The sequence below is a fragment of the Pelobates fuscus genome, chromosome 5, assembly GCF_036172605.1.
Source record: "Pelobates fuscus isolate aPelFus1 chromosome 5, aPelFus1.pri, whole genome shotgun sequence".
Classification (NCBI taxonomy): Eukaryota; Metazoa; Chordata; class Amphibia; order Anura; family Pelobatidae; genus Pelobates; species Pelobates fuscus.
The window spans coordinates 155,238,487-155,260,197 of record NC_086321.1 but is presented as its reverse complement, the minus strand read 5'-3'; the positions used below and the strand labels follow the sequence as shown (position 1 = coordinate 155,260,197).

At 42.8% G+C, this 21,711-nt stretch overlaps 1 protein-coding gene across 1 annotated transcript in view; it reads left to right on the top strand.

Annotated features, from left to right (window-relative positions):
* The first annotated feature begins 19,948 nt into the window (after positions 1-19,948).
* The window catches only part of CABP1 (calcium binding protein 1), a 39,671-nt gene continuing 37,908 nt past the window's right edge, over positions 19,949-21,711 (top strand). The window contains exon 1 of the mRNA XM_063454589.1: positions 19,949-20,956. Coding sequence (XP_063310659.1) covers positions 20,159-20,956 — 798 coding nt within the window. The 5' untranslated portion in view covers positions 19,949-20,158. The remainder of the gene's footprint in view (positions 20,957-21,711) is intronic.

Genomic DNA, 21,711 nt, shown 5'->3' with positions numbered 1-21,711 from the left:
GAGCCATATAAGAACAAAATGGTATAAAGAACATGACTTCAAAGGAACATATATAATATGAAGATGATTTAATGCAAGGTCACAAAAACTTCCCTTTAAGTAAAGATGAAGATACAAATAAAACCTTGGATATAGGAAATGAAATGTATATGAAAGAAATAAGGAACTAGAACAAGTGAGGTTGATATTTGCTAGTCTGCCAGCTAAACCAACGTCGGTAATTGCAATTAATGTTCTTTGACTTATCAGTCTCCTCTACCTCCCTCTCTCTTCTCCCGTCTCCTTTACAGCACTGTCGTACCTCCCCATGCAAATACAATCTTTATGAAATACCCATACTGACTGTGTTGTAATGTTAATGAAATTCTAAACCCAGTTAATAGATATACTGAAACAAAGTAGGGACTACTCTTCCTCAATATTTTACTACATATTAGCTGTATCTGTGGAGGCCACAAGATCCTCCATAGTCCTCAATGCTGTTCTCTGGTGCTTGCGCAAAGCGCCAAGTGCTTAGGAGGACCGTCTGGAAGAATATGGTGGCGCCTGCGAGGGTCAAGTTCAGGTAAGTAAATCTCACCTTTTCCTGCCCTCCCTCTCCTCCTGTCCATTGAACCACCAATAGCAATTTCACCTATGGGGGGTCAAATTATGCAACCTCCCCAGATGGTGACAGTGAACTTTAACTTCTCAAACTTACTCTCCTTTTGGTCTCCTGTACGTTGCTCTCTGCTATCAGTCTACTTTACTTTACTGTATTTAAATTTGCACTGTTGCGATTTTAGTCTCTCTCCAGTACCTGCCTTCCTTTTTATCTCTCTCCCGTACATCTCTTTCTCATATCCATCATCTGTACCTTCATCTCTTCTATCTGCCTTTCCCACATTTATTGTTCCAATATGGCTCTTCTGCATCCCTCATTACCTTTTAATTTGGAGTTGTTAAAAGAAGTGGCCTATAAAATAATATTACATTTATAGTAATGTAACAAGTTACATTATATTATAATGCTATCATTAATGGAGGATATGACTTGTGTGTTTGTTTGTTTGTTTATTTTTTGCTTTATTTGTGGTAAATAAACAGATCCCAGTATTCAATAATATTGTGTCCCATGAAATCAGATCAAGTTGGAAAATCCTTTCCTTTTTTTTCAGCTCAATGAAGTGGTTTGGGTGCCAGGTCCCACAGGTTTTAACCCTTCACATGTAAAGATAGCAGTTTTAGAGAAGCAGGGTTAATCCAACCTCTAGTGGCTGTCGAAATTCGCGTCCATCGCGCACAGCGCCCATAGGGAGGCTTTGAGAAATGCTTTCCTATAGACAGTTAGAATGTACGCGGCACTTGCCGCGCATGCGCATTCCGCTCCACTCGAGAGCTGACGTTGGCGGGGGAGGAGAGGTCACCAGCGCTGAGGGAGCCTGGCGCTGGATAAAGGTAAGATGCTGAAGGGGTTTTAACCCCTTCAGCACCACAGGAGGGGGACCCTGAGGGTGGGGGCACCCTCAGGGCACTTTAGTGTCAGGAAAACCGCTTTGTTTTCCTGACACTATAGTGATCCTTTAATAACTACACATGACTAAGTAGATCTTAACTAACTTTCAGTGACATCATCAGATAAAATTACTCTGTAAAGTATAGCTGTGAGGGTACTAAAGCAATGCTCATTACACATGTAATAGTAAATCTTAGTAATTTTATAGCAATATTTTATTATAACAGCAGTACTAGCATAAATCAGATGGACTCAAATTTTATTTAGAATGTTAGCTTGGTGACCCATTCTAGAATTGTGATATTATATGTACAAAAAGAAATTATGTAAAACACCTTGATTACTATCTTCCCTTTGTCATAAGGGCACCCATTGCATTGGAACAGGCAATCTACAGCGAGTATCTTATTGTGACATGACTAGTATGTGCCTGTACCATCCGTAATGAGACAGCGTCGAAAGAGACGTAATGTGACAGTAAGGACATCGGAAAAGAGACAGCACAGAGAGAGGACTAGTGTAATAATACTATAATGAAGGAAAGAGTCTGTGCAGAAAGGACAAATGTAAAAATACAGAGAGAAGAAATTAGATAGTTACGCAAGAGGTGACATGTTACCAAGCATAGAGACAGGGAGAAACAGTATAAGATGTGTAATGCGAAATCACACATAGGAGAAAAAGAGAGAGTACCCTAGACAACAATCGGCCACAACTCTCTACATTTTCTCTTTCATTTTATCTGCTCTGGATTTCCTTGTATGGACACAGTTCTCCTCTCTCTTTTGTGTCACTTTCCTTCTTATTGTATTATCAGATTTCTCCTGTCTCTGTAATCTCTGTTTGTCTTTGCTGTCTCATCACTCATCCCCTACTGTCTCTTTGAAATGTCACTTTGCTCGTCTCTCTGTACAGTCTTCTCTTTGTACTGTCACGTCTTCTCTCTCTTTGCCGTCACATAGCCCATCTCCCTGTTCCCCTCTCTTTCTGTGCTGTCAATTCTTTTTAATCTCTCTTGTCGCTGTTTTTGTTTATTGCTTTAATCACATAGCTGACAAACCTTCCCAGGTTCTAATAAAGGATGCAGTCATTTTCCTACCTCATTAAAAGTCTTTTTCTTTCAAGTGTGTGATACATCTAGAACGGTATTTGTATATAGTCACATCCCAGTGTGCTTGAACGTGCAAAGAGACAAAAATGTTCTGCATCCCAAGTGGGATATTTACCTGAGTGTGACGCATTTAATAAATGAGCTGTAGGAATTTATTGATCAGAGATGACTGCATTGATTATACAACACACAACAGTGCGAGACGCACAGACTGACAATAATGGTTCCAGCTCTGTAACCAATCATACGGATAGGGATTCACTGAATCAAGAATTAACAAAGAAAAATAGAATTTTACGCCAAAATAGCCAATATGGAAATATTCTCCAGTACAGCTACATTCCAGCTTGGATTGTGTGAGTTTATTATGGTAAATAAATACGCTTTTAGATGCTACATAGATTTCTTTGTCTTATTGCCTTCCCACTAAATGCCATTCTCACTTATGAAAATGGTAACCCTATATCCAGAAAGCAATGTCAGCAGACACAGACAGCAAATCCCAACCCGCTCAGTCAAATTACCTAAAGGTCAATGAAAGGAGTTCAGCAGATGTCAGAATCCTGGCAAACAGTGAACCTGCTTACCTTGAAAAAGATAAGTCACAACTACAAAATCTGCTGCAAGCTTCAGTCATATTAACTTAAAAGAGTGCATCGACTATAAAAGAGGTTAGATTTCACACTTTGATATGCAGGTTTTCAAAGCTAACATAAAACTAATGGAATTCCAAAGACATCAGTAGTCAGGCTATACTGCAGGTGCGTTTGTCACGGGAACTAAAAAAACCCTGAAAAAAACGTTTGAGAGAAGGGTAAAGCCTAAAAAATGTTTGTATTTGCATTAGGAACAACAGTGCTGATGAGTCAAAGCTCGGTGAAAAGGAGAGACAGACATGCCATAGAATAGTTGTTAAATGTTGTAAAGGTATATCCTTGAAAATATCACAGATTTAAATCCTGGGGGATCAATTAATAAATATCTGCTAAAGTAGACTTTACACTGTCATTTGGACAACCCTTTATTAATGCCAAATTATGCAGATACACACCTGTTTTAAAAAGCATACAATCAGAGCCACTGAGCAGCAGAAAAAAGTGTATTATGTTCTGATGAATCATTTTCTTTTTTTTCAATTTGACAATTTTTATTTTTCATGTCCAAATATCAAAACTGGGATACAGAAGGAAAAAAGGGGTGGGTAAAGAAGACACTTACAATGCGACATTCCATTTACAGTGATACATTTTCAAAGTCACAATCGGAATATACTTATGCATGCTACTGGTGCTTTATCATGGGCACATCTGTGTGGGCTATCTCCCAGTTGGTTTTACCGTGTACTCCTGGGGAGGGTGGGGCTGTAGGAGAGGGGGAGATGAGAACGGGGTACCTTACTTCGCTATAAATGTGTACATAGTGGGTATATTGCCTGCCTCTCTTTCTTTCGGGCCGTTGACCTTATAATCCTCGCCTTCTTCTCCCGAATGTGGACGCTCGTTCCTGATTGTTTGGTTTGTCTATTACTCCTGTCTTAGTGTTTTCTTGTCCTCCCTTCTACCTGTTTTTTTTTTTTTTTTTTCTCTTTAGTGATTCCCTTTGTGTGGAGGTAACGCTTGTCTCTATCTTCTTAGGGGTTCAGCTCTTTGTCCCTCTCTATGTATGCCTCCCAGTCTTTCTTGGCCTGTATCATGTGCTTCGATGGGTGGAACCCCTGGTAGGTCCCAGTCTCATACGTCAGGTTCAGTGTGGTTTGCTGGATGACATTAGATCTTATAGGTGCTTGCGTTTGTTTCCAATTCCTAGCTATCAAGAGGTTAGCTGCCATTAGTATGTGGAATATTAGGCTGGCTTGTGAGTTAGTGTAGGTTTCTAGCGACATGAACAGTAAAGCTGTTTCTGGATTTAGCTTGGTGTCTAAGTGTAGCGCTCCATTGATGGTCCCTTCTACCCCGCTCCAATATTCTTTGAGAGCCGTGCAGGCCCACCAGGTGTGGAGCATTGTGCCTTCTGCTTTGGAGCATCTCCAGCAAAGCCTGGAAGTGCCTGGGTATATGTTGGCTAATCTGGTTGGTACCAGGTACCATCTGTATTGCAGCTTGCGGAGGAGCTCTAGGTGGGAGGCGCATCTGGACCTGCCTTTGTGTGCAATGAATGCCTTGTTCCATTGCTCAACTGTAAGTGTCATGCCTAATTCCCTATGCCAGGCGTCTCTATAATTGTCCTTTTGTGGTTGGTCTGTGGAGTCAATGAGAGCGGCATACATAAGTGACAGCGGCTTTGTGGGCATGGTCATAGTCGTACATGCCTTTTCTATGCTTTTCGCTTGTGTCGGAATGGTTGTGGTGGTGTCGTGCGACAGTATGCCTTTTAATTGGAGGTAGGAGAATATCAACCGCTGTGGTAGGTCAAACTCAGCTTGTAAGTCAGGGAATTGTTTTAGGAGTCCATGGCTAAACAGGTGAGTAACCAGTGTGCACCCTTTCTCAGTCCATCCCCGGTGGTCAAAATTGGGGTGTGCCCAGTTGAGGTCTTGCTTTGTCCCATATCCTCAGTAAGGTATCGGTTGTGGTGGGCATCTCAGGGAGCGCCGGGCGTTTCCCATGAGGTACCCAGAAGAGATATTTGAGGCCTTTGGGACATGTCCATGTGGACTCCATCTCCACCCATTGTGGTGGGTTTTGTGTCGTGTGTGCCTGTAGTGCCGTAGTCAGCAGTGCTGCTCTGTAGTATGTCTGGACCTCTGGCAAACCCAGCCCTCCCTGCGACACCTGTCTGGTAAGGATCTTTGTGGCTACCCTCACTTTTTTGTGCGCCCATACGAAGCTAATGAGGGTGTTTTGCAGCTTTCGGAGGTATATGTGAGGTAGTGGAATCTGTAGTGTTCTGAGCAGGAGTTTGGTGGGATATCCCCATCGGTATGGCAAGTGGTTCTCCCTGAGTCGGGTGGTTACCTCTCTGAAGTCTCGTCTCCTCTTGAGTGTGTAAGAGGAAATGTCCGCATATATGGCTATGTCTTTGTAAGCCGGTGGCATCTCCCTCCGTTTTCTGCAGGCAGTGAGAATCGCCTCCTTAGCATGATAATAATGCATCCTGAGCAAGATATCTCTCGGAGTGGATGGAGGTAGAAATGTGGGTTTGGCTGTCCTGTGGATTCTGTCTAGCAGGAGTAAATCTTGCGGCAGGTCTGGGGCTAATTCTCGTAGTAGGCCCGTGATGTGTGCAGAGAGATCCTCAGTTTTCACCGTTTCCGCTACTCCTCTTATCCGCAGGTTGTTGCGGCGCGCCCGATCTTCCATGTCGGCTATCTTTAGGTCGTGATCATTTAACCTTCCAGCCAGGGCCTCTACCGTGTCTGCTAGGGAGTTGTGGGCCTCTGCCAAGTCTGCAAGCTGATCCTCGGCGTGCGACGTGCGCTGGCCTATATCTTGGATTTCTTTTTGCAGGTCTTTAATAGCGGTGTCCAGCTTACCCACTATCTTGTCTGACATCTCCTCCAGCAGTTTTTTCAGGGAGTTGTGTGTCAGTGGGTTTTCCTGGTCGCCCGTTTCTGCTTCAGATTCTCCTTCGGCGCCATCTTGGAAATGTTCAGCCTGGCTTGGGGCCTTCCCCTGCGCCGTCCGTGCGGCGAAAAAATTTGCCTTCTCTCCCTTCTCACCCGCCCGTTTGCCTTTAGTCTGAGACATATTAGTTGGAGGTAAGTTTTTGTAGCGTTTCGTCGCGTGATGGGCTTAGTATTCCGCCTTTAATAGCCGCCGCGGCACGGAGCTCCACTTACATGCGGCTGCTCCGGTCTGCGTCCAGGACACGCCCCCCTGATGAATCATTTTCTAGAATAAGTCTAAGTAAGTTTAGAGAAAGAAACTCGTACAAAGCATGTCATCTTAAACAGAGTGAGGCATCATTAATGGTACTGGCTGTGATCCCATGGGAGTCAGTAGTTCTGATGTCTGTTCTTTATCATGGTCATATATATGGCTATATATCATAGAAAATTAGATCATTGTACAGGACCAGGAGCCACCCCTCATAATACAGACACTGTTATTGTTTGCTCACCATTCAACAAGTTCAAGTTCAACACAAGGATGAAGTCAACTCTTATTCTTGGCTTTGGAGAGATCTCATCTCCCTCTCCAAAGAAAAGGGATAAAGTAAAACGATAGATTAGAATATATAGTAAAATCAATAAGGGTTGGCGGGGAGGGAGGAATGGGAATTCGGGTGGGGGATCACAGGGAGTTTAGAAACACTAATAGAATAGATCACAGGGAGTAATAGAAACACTAGCAAAACTATAGAAGGCAGGTACACTCATCAGCTCCTTTGGCTTCTGTTATAATTTCTATGCGGATGACACGCAAATCTACCTGTCCTCTCCTGATCTCTCTCCGCCCATCTTGACTCGTGTCTCTGACTGCCTCTCTTCGATTTCCAAATGGATGGCTGCTCACTTCCTTAAACTCAACCTGTCCAAAACAGAACTTCTGGTCTTTCTCTCAAGTGTTACTACTCCCGTGTCTCTCTCCCTTCAAGTCAACGGTGCTACCATCACCTCTACCTTGTAGACTCGATGCCTGGGTGTTCTTTTGGACTCCAACCTCTCCTTCACCCCTCATGTCCAATCAATTGCCATATTCTGTCGCTTCCATCTCAAAAACATAGCGCACATCCGCCCCTATTTAACCCCGGATGCGGCTTAGGTGCTGGTCCATGCTCTTGTTCTCTCTCGCCTGGACGACTGCAATACTCTTCTCAGTGGTCTTACGTGTTCCCAGATTGCACCACTGGACTCTATAATGAATGCGGCGGAGAGGTTCATTTTCCTGTCCACCCGCACCTCTCTGTAAGTCCCTGCATTGGCTTCCAGTAAGATATAGGGCTCAATTTAAAATTCGGGTGCTTGCTTACAAGTCCCTACATAATGCTGCTCCAACCTACCTATCCTCCCTAATACACAAGTATGTCCCGTCAAGGCCCCTACGCTCTGCCAAAGACCTATGTATATCCTCTGTCCGTACTCCCACCTCTAACGCTCGCCTCCAAGACTTTTCCAGGGCTGCACCTCTTCTGTGGAACTCCCTTCCCCTCTCAGTAAGAATTTCACCCAGTCTCCACTCATTCAAAAAATCATTGAAAACTCACTTCTTCAAGAAAGCATATCAATTAAACTGTTAGCAGGTTTTCATCCCCCACCCCCATGACTCCTCTCCTGCAACTGTCAAAAATTACCTACTAAGCCCTCAATTAATGCTTTTCTAACAACCTACTTCGTACCCCTACTTTTACCCTCTGTGTCACTATACCCCACTCCCTCTAGAATGTAAGCTCATGGAGCAGGGCCCTCCACACCTCTGTTCCTGTACGTCCAGTTCTCTGGTTACAATTACATGTATGTTAGTCCACCCATTGTACAGCGCTACGGAATTAGCAGCAAAGACATATAGAGAAAAAAAAGGAACCAATCAGGGAAAGCAGATAGTAAGATATGCCTTCTACTGCGTCACTTCCTCTTGGTAACGGCGGCATCACAAGTCACACTATCAGCTGAAGAACCATACGGAATAACGAAGACAGTTCAAATTCCAGGAACAATGAAGAACGTCTGGATTCATTCAAAACTGATGTAGAAGATCTCTTTGTGTCTTTTAAGCTGAACGAGACCAAGACCGTTTTAGTGATATGAAATGTAAACCTGAACAATATGAGTAACCCTCACATAAAAGGTGCACAATTATTCGGTACTATCACAATCTATCGTGATCTATAAAATTTAACCTAGGTACCATAACATAGCTACCTAATATAGAATATCAATACATATATCAACTATGTATAAAAAAAACAACCCCATCTCTTCATCTAGAGTGAATAGAGTCAATTACATAGTCACAAGAAAATGACCAGTACTATATTGATAACATACATCACCTACCTGGACCTGGAGAAGCAAACCCACCTCAATGGGAGAAAATTCAATAGGGGGAGAAAATACTCGCCTCCTGTCATTATTAAAATTAAGATTATTAGTACACTAAAGCTAGCATAATCTTCAATATTATCATGACAGGAGGCTTCATAGTTTGCATTTTTAGCGCTAAGGTAATAGAGAGAAAGTAACAATGGAGGACAGGTGAGAGTAAAATGTCCGAAAGGTGATTTCTCATCACCAGTCTGCCGAGAGCAATATATCTGATAAGGAGGCCCCTGCTGTGAAGGCGGAAGAGGCCGCCGCATCCCGAACCGAGTGTGCGCCGAAGGAAGGGTCAATCCCGGCAAGAGATAAAAGCCATCGTACCCAGTGGGTCAAGGTGGTAACTGAGATTTGCCCATGTGGCTTAACATAGGACACCAATAATTGTCGGGAAGAAGTAATTGTAGCATGGCCATAGCTGTACCACGAAAAGTTGGGTTCCGATGAAAAAAATGGGTAAAAAAACAAAGTTGAGTCTGTCTTGTACGTTGTGACACCCAAAGAGTAACACCTTCCGGAGAAAACGAGAAGGCGTCCATGTGGAATGCTCGAATGTCCGAATTCCGACCAATTGACCCGTGAATTCTAAGCTGTGAGTATATCTCTAGCCATTGACGATAAGTCATCGGTGCATCAAACACCCCCGAAAGACTCCAGGCCACTAAAGAGAGATGTCCTTCATGTAGCATGGGATGAGGGTTCCCCATGGAATCCGTGAGTATCCTCTCATCGTCTGTTAATAGCGGAGGGTCCTGGTATGACAGTGCGAGGAGATCTGGGGACCAAAGTTGACTCTGCCACCAGGGCGTCACCACTGGGCTTGCCACTTCCAGTGATCTGATGTGGTGAACCACTCTTGCGACCATTGCAAAGGGTGGAAATGCATATCCCCTTCAGTCGGTCATGCCTGCAGGAATGAGTCTACCGCTGCACCCTCCAAGGTCTGGTAATCAGCTGTAGTTAGTTGGCGGTTGGTGCTAGACGCGAAAAGTCGATCGTGAGTGGACCTCTCGGGTTGTTCAGTGTTGCCAATATGTGTGGAGCTAGGTGCCAATCATTGTTGTTCCTCCAGTATCGAGAGGTTTCCCCTGTAAGATGTTCTGCCATCAATGTGGTATTGTATAGTAGGCAATAGTCGAAGATTTCCTTCGTAAGGTGCATCAGTGTCTGAGAACAAATGCCACCTAAGTGGTTGATGTGACGAACTGCGGAGAAATTGTCCATGCATAGCAGGATACAACAAACGGATCTCCCTTTGATTAGATTCGAATAGCTGAGGCCCCTGCCAACAATTCCAGGCATGTATACCATCGAGCCACCATCGAAGTTCATGTCGGATTTCTTACATCATGGGTACCGGTGAAAGAAGGTGGTTGCGATTCTGGTCGGAGAGTAGAATGTCGTCCAGGTAAGCCAGGCATCGTATGCCTTGACCCCGTAAGTGAGCCATCACTGGTTTCAGAAACATTCATAAAGCACTGTGGTGCCGAACTGACCCCAAAGGGGAGGCAGGTGAATTGCCATGGTGTCCCGTTCCAGAGGAACCATAAGAAGGGATGACTGCCATTGTCTACTGGTACATGCAGGTAAGCGTCTTTAAGTCCAGGCGGGTAAACCAGTCTCCTCCTTGCCAGAGGTGCTGCAATAGATGGATACTGGTATGTAAAAATGTTTAACCAGGAAAGAGACATTCAGATATTTTCTGGTTTCCAAGTGCATCCTATTGATGTAACTTTTACCCAATTTAATGGTATTCATTTTATCTGCCTTAAAGGGCTAAAGGGCTGAGTCAACCCTGCTGGGGAATTGAACTTGTGACCCCCAAGGGTTAAGTAGATTACATAGTTACATAGTTAGATAGCTGAAAAGAGACTTGCGTCCATCAAGTTCAGCCTTCCTCACACCTGTTTTTTGCTGTTGATCCAAAAGAAAAAAAAAAAAAAAAAAAAAAAAAAACACAGTTTGAAGCACAATTTTGCAACAAGCTAGGACAAAAAATTCCTTCTTGACCCCAGAATGGCAGTCAGATTTATCCTTGAATCAAGCAGTTATTACCCTACATTGAAAGATTATATCCTTGAATATTCTGTCTTTGCAAGTATGCATCTAGTAGCTGTTTGAACATCTGTATGGACTCTGATAAAACCACTTCTTCAGGCAGAGAATTCCACATCCTGATTGTTCTTACAGTAAAAAACCCTTTCCTTTGCCTTAGACGAAATCTTCTTTCTTCCAGTCTAAACGCATGGCCTCGTGTCCTATGTAAAGTCCGGTTTGTGAATAGATTTCCACACAATGGTTTGTATTGGCCCCGAATATATTTGTATAATGTTATCATATCCCCTCTCAGGCGACGTTTTTCTAAACTAAATAGGTTTAAATTTGTTAACCTTTCTTCATAGCTGATATGTTCCATTCCTTTTATTAATTTTGTAGCCCGCCTCTGCACTTTTTCTAGTGCCATGATATCCTTCTTTAGAACAGGTGCCCAAAATTGCACAGCATATTCAATATGTGGTCTTACCAGTGATTTATAGAGAGGCAAAATGATATTCTCGTCCCGAGAATGAATGCCCTTTTTCAAGCATGACAATACCTTACTGGCCTTGGCCACTGCTGATTGACATTGCACATTGTTGCATAGTTTGTTGTCTATAACAATTCCCAAGTCCTTTTCGTGTGTTGTTATCCCTAATTCGCTTCCATTAAGGGTATACGTTGCTTGTGTATTCTTTACGCCGAAGTGCATAACTTTGCATTTTTCAACATTAAATTTCATCTGCCATTTGAGTGCCCAGTCCTCCAGTCTATCTAAATCCTTCTGCAGCAAAGTAATATCTTGCTCACATTGTATTATTTTACAAAGTTTTGTGTCATCTGCAAACACTGAAACATGACTTTCAATGCTGTCTTCAAGATCATTTATAAAAATGTTAAATAGAAGGGGTCCCAGAACAGACCCCTGAGGGACACCACTTGCCACCTCTGTCCAGCTTGAAAATTTACCATTAACGACAACTCTTTGTATTCTGTTTTTAAGCCAATGTTCTACCCAAGAACAAGCATTTTCATCGAGACCGATTTCCTTGAGTTTGAACACTAATCTTTTGTGTGGAACTGTATCAAATGCCTTGGCAAAATCCAAATAGATCACATCCACTGCAACACCCTGATCTATACTTCTACTTACTTCTTCGTAGAACGCAATCAAGTTAGTTTGACATGACCTGTGCTTCATAAAACCGTGCTGATTTTTGCTGATAACCATATTCTTCTCAAGGAATTCTTGAATATTATCCCTTAATAACCTTTCAAATATTTTACCAGCCACAGAAGTTAAGCTCACAGGTCTATAATTTCCAGGCAAGGATTTTGAACCCTTTTTGAATATAGGAACCACATCTGCCTTCCTCCAATCCTCCGGAACACTTCCTGAAAGAAAAGAATCTTGAAAGATTAAAAACAGAGATTCACTTATTTCTACACTTAGTTCCTTAAGTACACGTGGATGGATACCGTCAGGCCCTGGAGCTTTGTTTATATTAACTTTCTTTAGTTGCTGCAGCACATTGTCTTGAGTTAACCAATTACAATTATTCTGCAAGTTTTTAGTAGCAATCATTTGCACATCTATTGCCATGGGTTCTTCTTTAATATATACGGAGGAGAAATAGTTATTTAGAATTCCTGCCTTTTCTTGGTCTTCATTAACTAACACCCCCGTTTCAGTTTTAAGTGTACCTATACTTTCATTTTTGGGTTTTTTGGAATTTATGTACTTAAAAAATGCTTTGGGGTTGGTTTTGCTCTCTTTAGCTATCATTTTTTCATTTTGAAGTTTAGCAAGTTTAATTGCCTTTTTGCACGCATTATTTGCTTTCTTATATCTTTTATAAGATGCATCTGATTTGTCTGATTTAAATGCTTTAAATGCCCTTTTCTTATTTTTAATCTCTTGTTTTACTTCTCTACTAAGCCACATTGGTTTTAATTTGTTTCTTTTATACTTATTTCCCAATGGTACATACTGAGAAATGTACCTTTCTAATATTTGTTGGAAGATGATCCATTTATCCTCAGTGTTCTTTTCACTAAAGAGTTTATGCCAGTCAATATATTGTAAAGCTTCCCTTATCTTATTGAAATTGGCCTTTTTAAAATTATATGTTTTAGTATACCCCATGTGCTTTTGTTTTTTTGAGTTTATTTCAAAGGACACTATATTGTGATCACTATTTCCCAAGTGCTCACCTACTTGAATGTTGGTCAAAAGATCAACGTTGTTTGTTAAAACCAGGTCCAGACAAGCGTCCATTCTAGTTGGTGCTTGTACAAGTTGTGACATGAAGTTGTCATTTAACAAGTTTAAAAACCTAATTCCCTTTGCTGAGCTACTAGTCCCTATGTCCCAATTTATGTCTGGGTAATTAAAATCTCCAATAATTAAAGTGTTACCAAGATTTGCAGCTTTCTCAATTTGCTCAAACAGCTGTTGTTCCTCGTCAATATTAACATTAGGTGGTTTATAACATATCCCAACCAATAGTTGGTTTCCCTTCTTTTCCCCCAAGCAGATATTTACCCATAAAGCTTCCACATTTTCCTCATCGCATTCAATTTGCTTAAGATTTGGCTTTAAATCATGGTTGACATACAAACATACCCCACCACCCTTCTTGTTTTTCCTATCCTTCCTAAATAATGTGTACCCATTTAAGTTAACTGCCCAGTCATGTGTCTCATCCCACCATGTTTCAGTTATGCCTATTATATCATATTGTTTAGTGTATGCTAATGCCTCTAGTTCCCCCATTTTGTTATTTAGGCTCCTTGCATTAGTAAGCATACATTTAATATCATGCGTCTCTTGTTTATTTTGTGAATTACCAACATTACATAGCTTCTCTGTTCTGAGCTTGCCCCTCCCCCCGTCTCCACCCTCCTTATACTGTTCTAAAGCCCATCTCCTTTCTGTCCTATCTCCATTTTGTAGATTGCTATGACCCTCCCCCCCTACTACTAGTTTAAAATCTCCTCCAACCTTCTAGCCACCCTATCCCCCAGCACTGCAGACCCCCTTCCGTTTAGGTGCAATCCATCACTACTATATAGGTTGTACCCAATCGCAAAGTCGGCCCAGTGCTCTAAAAACCCAAAACCCTCCTTCCTGCACCAAGACTTCAGCCACGCATTAACCTCTCTAATCTCCCGCTGCCTTTCCACTGTAGCAGATTCTTCTGACTAAGCATGAATAATTTCCTAGTGCCTGTGGGCCCAATTCTTTAGTGCCGAGGTTTACCAATTTGCCATCAATTCGGAATAAGTCGTCTCTCCGAAAAGAGGGCCACATTTGCATTGCCCAGAAAGCTAAACCTCTCTGGGTCCACTCACGAACATTGTGCGCCCGTCACGCGCGTTGTCTGCTGAAAGGAGTCAGCCTGGGTGTATGCCACATCCGTTAGGGTCAGAACCCGGGCAAGAGGCCTGACAACATCGAGGAGCTTATCCTGGGCTCCCTTTTACCCTTTCTCGACCCCTTTCCCTGGGTCTCTACCCCCTCGTGCCATGAGGGTCAGCATCATCTGGTCAAATTCTGGGGTATGGGCGACCTTATAAGATTACACTCTGATCTCAGTCACTTGCAGACCTACTTGTACAGTGCCTTCCATAGCCAGAAGTGCATGTTTCCAATCCCCCGAGCATGGGTGGCGAATATTTCTTGGGTCAAAAAATGTTGGCCCGTGGCGTAAAAAAAGAGTTCACCATCTGGCTGCGCCAAAACCAGCTCTTCCTCCATATCACCCACATGCTGGGGCTCACCCAGAAAGGACTCCTTCACAAAGGAGTTGGGACCCCAATGCCCCGTGATCAGAATGGGGATCTTCTGCTTGCCACTCATCGATAAATGATAGTGATGGTGGGACCTCCTGCTCCTCATCCGAGGAAGCATCATAAGTTGGAGGGTTTACAGGCCGGATATGTTTTCCCTTCTTTAGGGTAGTTTTACCCTTAGTGGATGAAGATTTTTGACCCTTTGCATATCCAGTGGCACTTAGCAGGGCAGCCTTGCTCCTTGGAATCGGACTCCTCCGAGACGTCTCTCTGTTGGGAGCGTTTAGCGGGCGCTTTGGTTGCGTCTTGAGTGGTTGGAACACTTTGGCTAAGGCCTTTTCCACAGAAGTGGCAAGTGCTGAGTTGATTACTGCCTGGAGGTGTGAGGGCATCTGAGTCTTCCATTATTAAAGTCTTCCATTATTAACACCCATTATACTTGGGGTTCACCCAATAGATTCGTGAGTAAATAGGCAAATTGGTAGCAGGGACTGCTAGGGGTTATGGTGTCAAGAATGCGACCCATAGTAATGTATGTATAGGTAATGCTGCGGGTCACGCAGGTAAAAGGAGACTAAAAGCACAGCTCCACTCGGCAGTGGTATATGGGGGCTCACCCCGAACCGGGTTACTAGGTATAAACCTGACCGGCTGATCCCCCTCTAGGTTAATACTAACCTTGACAGGTCCCTGTATCAGGCAAGGTGAATAGAAGCCAATTCCTGCACGGATTCCAATATATATATCTGTAATAACTTGGCTCACCCAGTAATAATAAAACCTGCAGGAGTATATCCCGCAGGGAGGTACAGTGGCACAGACAGGCAAATCATAGGAGCTGTAACAATGACAGACAGATCAAATAGCCAATATTTTCTGGCAAGGTAAGGTACCAGGGTATGTAACAATATGATGGGGGATGTGGGGCTCACCCCAAGTAATATTAGCAGAGATGTATTCAAGTAAAAGCAGCAGCTAGCATAAGCTAGGGTACATTTATAAATCAGGGGCTCAGCCCTGTTTAATTGCTATCAACCGGCAAAGGTTAAATGGCCACCGCGGATCTCACAAAGCGGGATCCGAAGTGGCCGGGAAAAAACTGCGAAATGCGTTTGCGGGATGTTATGGTTATGTATAATCAGTCTTTTTATAACTGACAGAAACACAGGAATTAAACATCCTCTGTGCAGCACTGCATCACACTCACTGACTCAAGATGGCTGCCATGCTCTCTGACCTGTGCGTTATCACAATGGTGGAGCCACTAGTTAAAGTGAGAGGGAGAAAAGAGAAAGAGACTGAACAGGGATTAGAATGGAATCCTCCCAATTCTCAGTCCCTATACCCCAAAGAGACACTTGTTCATAATTAAATGGCAAAAAAAAAATGCCCGTATAGAACTTGAATGAAATATAAAGAAAATAATATTTTTTTATTAATCCCTCTCAGGGAGAAAATAAATAATAACAGGTGAAAAAATCTGTGAAAATGTGTATAAACAGTGATAAAACAAAACATCAGGAATACAGGAATTGTCTATTGTTTGCTATATGTTCCGTGCACCTTTTTAATACAAAGCTAATAAGTAGGTTTCTGGGACAGACAATGTAGAAATATAATCATATGGTTTGTAACAATGTCTCAGTAACCACAGTAGCTATTTGGTGTGCAGGGGAGAGAAGCTAAATCACTGTACTAACAAGCCCCTCAAGGGTTAATACTAAATATAGATAGATATCGCCCATAGAGGAAGATAACTGAATTAGTAGATATCTATCATAAAATGAGGGTACAGCCAGAGACAAAGAACTACTAATATGCCTTGATCTGTGGCCAAAATTCGTCGGGAGAATAAATCCGTAGTCTAATGATCTCGGGTCCCCTCAGGGAATAGATATAGTAGAAAATCTATATATCGCCCTAATTGAGAAAAAGTGGGGTATAAGTACAGGATAATAATCGTCCTATGATAGAATAACTTGAAAGTGATAGGAGGACTTCTAAAGACCTCACCAAAGAGGCTCAGTAGGTGAAAATACTGAAAGTAAAAATCGTCACTGCCCTAGTAAGCTCAATTTCCTAAGTATGAACATATATGCTATATAAGCATAGCCACAAGGAGAACATTTTATGAGAGGGGCTTACCCTCTAATAATAAAATCAGTATCATGAACTGACATAAACTGTAAGATAAAAAAAAAACTGACAGGGAATAAAAGGAATAAAGTAGGTACACAGACATCACAACTCTATACCCTGCAAAACAAACCCAGCGTTCCCACTCTCAGATAAAACCCTACATAAATACATATACAGTAAGAAAAGAAAGAAATCAATCAAGTAAATAAGTAAAATTAAGTAAATATAACAAGACGAGCCAACAAAGTTTAGGCACACAATATTCTGACCTGACTTATGATGGAGCAGAAAAGAAAGAGGAAGTGACTCAATGGAAGGAGTATCTTATACTCTCTGCCTGTCTCTGATTGGTTCCTTTTTTCTCTATATGTCTTTGCTGGTATGGAGTAGTAAAGGAAGATTATGCAAAATATGAAGCCTCCTGTCATGTGATAAAATTGAAGATTAAAGACTTTCTTACTAAGTTCACATTTGTGGTAAATGAGGAATTTCAGCTATAGGATGCAAGTAAGTGCACCATTTGGTGGATGGCTAAATCTACAATATATGATGCAATACTTTGAGATACTGATGGAACATTACTTTTGAAAATAATCAGGTAATGTGTAATAAATGATTTTGCCTGTATTGGCCGCCTGTGCCAGCTTAGGTAAGATCCTGGTACCACATGACTTCAAAGTATAAAACTGAAAAAGACCACATTTTGACTCATGTCTTTAAAAAGACACCCAGCATGTCTAAACATTGCCTCTCTATGGTGACTGAATAAACCATCATTGCATCAAATTTTGTAAGTGCTAAGGATTCTATTTCAATTTTTTTGTAAAATATTATTACTTATAATTTCTTAAGTGCCATCATATTACACAGCATGGTACAACGGAGTACTCATGAGCATATAAGAGAAACAGAGGATGGGCATAACGGAGACAGTGTAGGAGTATAAGTGGGGAAATCAGTGTAAGAGCAATAAACATTATCTGTATCGTAGGCAAGCACTGCACTGTATTAGCAAGACTTTTGGTAATTATTGCGTCAGTGTAGGGACAGTAAGTGAATAATGACATATACAATAATGATGGGCTCAGTGTAGGTGTAGTAAGTGAATGATGACATATACAATAATGATGGGCTCAGTGTAGGGACAGTAAGTGAATGATGGCATATACAGTAATGATGGATTCAGTGTAGGTGCTGTAAGTGAATGATGGCATATACAGTAATGTTGGATTTAGTGTAGGCGCAGTAAGTGAATGATGGCATATACAGTAATGATGGGCTCAGTGTAGGAACAGTAAGTGAATGATGGAATATACAGTAATGATGGATTCAGTGTAGGTGCTGTAAGTGAATGGTGGTATATACAGTAATGATGGATTCAGTGTAGGCGCAGTAAGTGAATGGTGGTATATATAGTAATGATGGATTCAGTTTGGGTGCAGTAAGTGAATGATGGCATATACAGTAATGATGGGCTCAGTGTAGGCGCAGTAAGTGAGTGATGGAATATGCAGTAATGATTAATTCAGTGTAGGCGCAGTAAGTGAATGGTGGTATATATAGTAATTATGGATTCAGTGTAGGCGCAGTAAGTGAATGATGACATATACAATAATGATGGGCTCAGTGTAGGGGCAGTAAGTGAATGAAGGCATTTACAGTAATGATAGGCTCAGTGTAGGAACAGTAAGTGAATGATGGCATATATAGTAATGATGGATTCAGTGTAGGTGCAGTCAGTGAATGGTATATATAGTAATGAGGGATTCAGTGTAGGAACAGTAAGTGAATGATGGAATATACAGTAATGATGGGCTCAGTGTAGGAACAGTAAGTGAATGATGGAATATACAGTAATAATGGATTCAGTGTAGGAACAGTAAGTGAATGATGGAATATACAGTAATGATGGATTCAGTGTAGGTGCTGTAAATGAATGATGGCATATACAGTAATGATGGGCTCAGTGTAGGTGCAGTAAGTGAATGGTGGTATATATACTAATGATGGATTCAGTGTAGGCGCAGTAAGTAAATGATGGAATATACAGTAATGATGGATTCAGTAATGATGAATAGCCTTCCAGCTGAAGTGGTAGAGGTTAACACAGTAAAGGAGTTTAAGCATGCGTGGGATTGGCATAAGGCTATCCTAACTATAAGATAATGCCAGGGACTAATGAAAGTATTTAGAAAATTGGGCAGACTAGATGGGCCGAATGGTTCTTATCTGCCGTCACATTCTATGTTTCTATGTTACAGTAATGATGGATTCAGTGTAGGTGCCGTAAGTGAATGATGGCATATACAGTAATGATGGGCTCAGTGTAGGCGCAGTAAGTGAATGATGGCATATACAGTAATAATGGATTTAGTGTAGGTGCAGCAAGTGAATGGTGGTATATATAGTAATGATGGATTCAGTGTAGGCGCAGTAAGTGAATGGTGGTATATATAGTAATTATGGATTCAGTGTAGGCGCAGTAAGTGAATTATGGCATATACAGTAATGATGGGCTCAGTGTAGGAGCAGTAAGTGAATGATGGAATATACAGTAATAATGGATTCAGTGCAGGTGCAGTAAGTGAATGATGGCATATACAGTAATGATGGATTCAGTGTAGGTGCAGTAAGTGAATGGTGGTATATACAGTAATAATGGATTCAGTGTAGGTGCAGTAAGTGAATGATGGATTCAGTGTAGGTGCAGTAAGTGAATGGTGGTATATATAGTAATGATGGATTCAGTGTAGGCGCAGTAAGTGAATGGTGGTATATATAGTAATTATGGATTCAGTGTAGGCGCAGTAAGTGAATGATGGCATATAGAGTAATGATGGGCTCAGTGTAGGCGCAGTAAGTGAGTGATGGAATATGCAGTAATGATGGATTCAGTCTAGGCGCAGTAAGTGAATGATGGTCTCAGTGTACGTGCAGTAACTAAATTAAGGCATTGGTATTACAAGTTAGTGAGTGCATTTACACTAATGACTGGGTCAGTGAATGGGCAGTAGGTGAACACGTTTAAAAATGTTTATGGTTGTAGAAGTCAGCCTCTACCTTCCTGGGTGAGTCTTAACCATTCTCTCCCAATTTCCTCTCCTGCACTCCAATCTCCCAGGCAGTCACACCCCCCCCCCCCGTCACTTGTTGCCCCCTCTCTATCTTTCTCCCTCTCAATCTTCTCACTCCCCGGCAGTCCCCCCGCCCCCCCCCCCCCCCCCATCCTTGACAGTTCTCTCTGTCTCTTGCAGTTCCTCTCTCTGTCTCTCTCGTTCTCCCTGGCAGCCCTCTCTCTTCCAATCAGTCCTCTCTCTGTCAGTTCTCTCTCGTTCTCCCTGGCAGACTTCTCTCCCTATCTGTCAGTCTACTTTCTCTCTCTGTCAGTTCTCTCTCTCTCCCTGGCAGACCTCTCTCTCTCTCCTCCCTCCCCGCCATTCTCTCTCCTCCCTCCGTGACTGTCCTCTCTCTCCTCCCTCCCATACTAGTGGATCTCAGGAGCTGTCACAGGCTTTGTGGTGCTGAACAGACGCGGCCGACAGAAGATGCCTGGAGCTGGGATTGGCCATCACTGAGCAGTCTGCGGCACAGGCAGGACCGGGAGGACATGAGCGACACCAGCAGCTCCCTCCTGCCGGCCGGGGAGAGCAGGAGAACCCACCATAGACACCAGCTGACACACGAGACTGATACCAGTTTCAGGAGGCCTCTTTGTCACCCCAGAGAAAGCGGGTTAGGGGGCAGCAGGAGGCGCCAGTCCCCATGCACAGAGGAGAGCCCCCCAGTAGCCAGGAGAATCCCGCCACACGAAGGGATCAGGAGGTCTAGGCACCCAAGCAACCCACACCACCACCAGCACCCCAGCAGCCACCACAGGCATCCCCCCATTCATCCCCAGCATGCCTCCACTAACTACCAGCACCATAGCACCTCTCCTGACCATGGCCACATCCAGCACCACCCCAACTTCCAGAGCCATCACCCCCACACTCCCACTCACCACCAGCCACATCTCAGCCAAAACCACTACCCCCCTGCTCATCAGCACATGGCACCCCACAGCCATAGACCTCAATCTTCTAGTCCAAAACAGCAAGTTCCCAGCCCCAGGCATCATACCCACAACTCCAGGGAGTACCTCCCACCAAGCCCAAGGAATTGCCCACCCAGTCCCAGAGAGCTCCCTCCAAGCCCCAGGCAGCTTCCTCATAGCCCCAGGGAACAGCCAGACTCTGCAGGGGAACAGAGGCTGAAGAGGAAAGAGTCCATGAAAGGGGCAGATGGAGCCCCCACCCAGTCTGCTAAGCCAAGTGAACTACCCCCAACCAAAAGCAGTGACAGTGACCCTGAAGCTGAACCCCTGTTTGTGGAGCTGCACCCTATCCTCAGCTCTGTGTTTGGCCAGGTGAGTTCCTGAACCCTTCACCTATTTCCCCCCTTTCTATCATAATGTCCACTTAAACTATGCCTGCCAGCTACTAACCTTTCTCTAAAGTGCATCTCTAAATGTCATCTAATTTCTACACCATAGTTCAGCAAATGTATCAGCATTCCATTCCCACAGGCCATCTAACACAGTGAGGGGACATACAGTAACATCACTGTCTGATTTAACATTTTAAACAATGCTAGGGTATCACATAATCATATCCCAAAAACATATTAAATGTAACATTTTTAATTTTAATTATGGGCAATCATTAAACAAACTTTATTGATCTGCTACATACAGCTGACCTGTTTTCACATAAATTCACAAACAATCTTTAATGCCAGGGTGGACAGAGTGGGTCCACCATAAATGGGGCAGTTATTAAGCATACAATATTTTAAAACTGTGCTTATAAAAGTGAACCATACAGACTAGGGGTAGGCAACCTTCGGTACTCTAGAAGTTTTGGACTACACCTTCCATGAAGCTCTGTCAATATTATGGCAGTAGCAGCATTATGGGAGATGTAGTACACAACATCTGGAGTGGTTGCCTACCCTTGATAAAGACCATGAAAAGACCATGGCTTGCTGAAACACAGAACAGAAATAGAGATTCTATCCATAGTGACATATTTCATTTGTTCTGCTTGTTTCTACCTCCCGATAGTCTTATGCATGTCCCAAGCATTCCGCATTTCATTTACCAAGTCCACTGTTACTATTTGA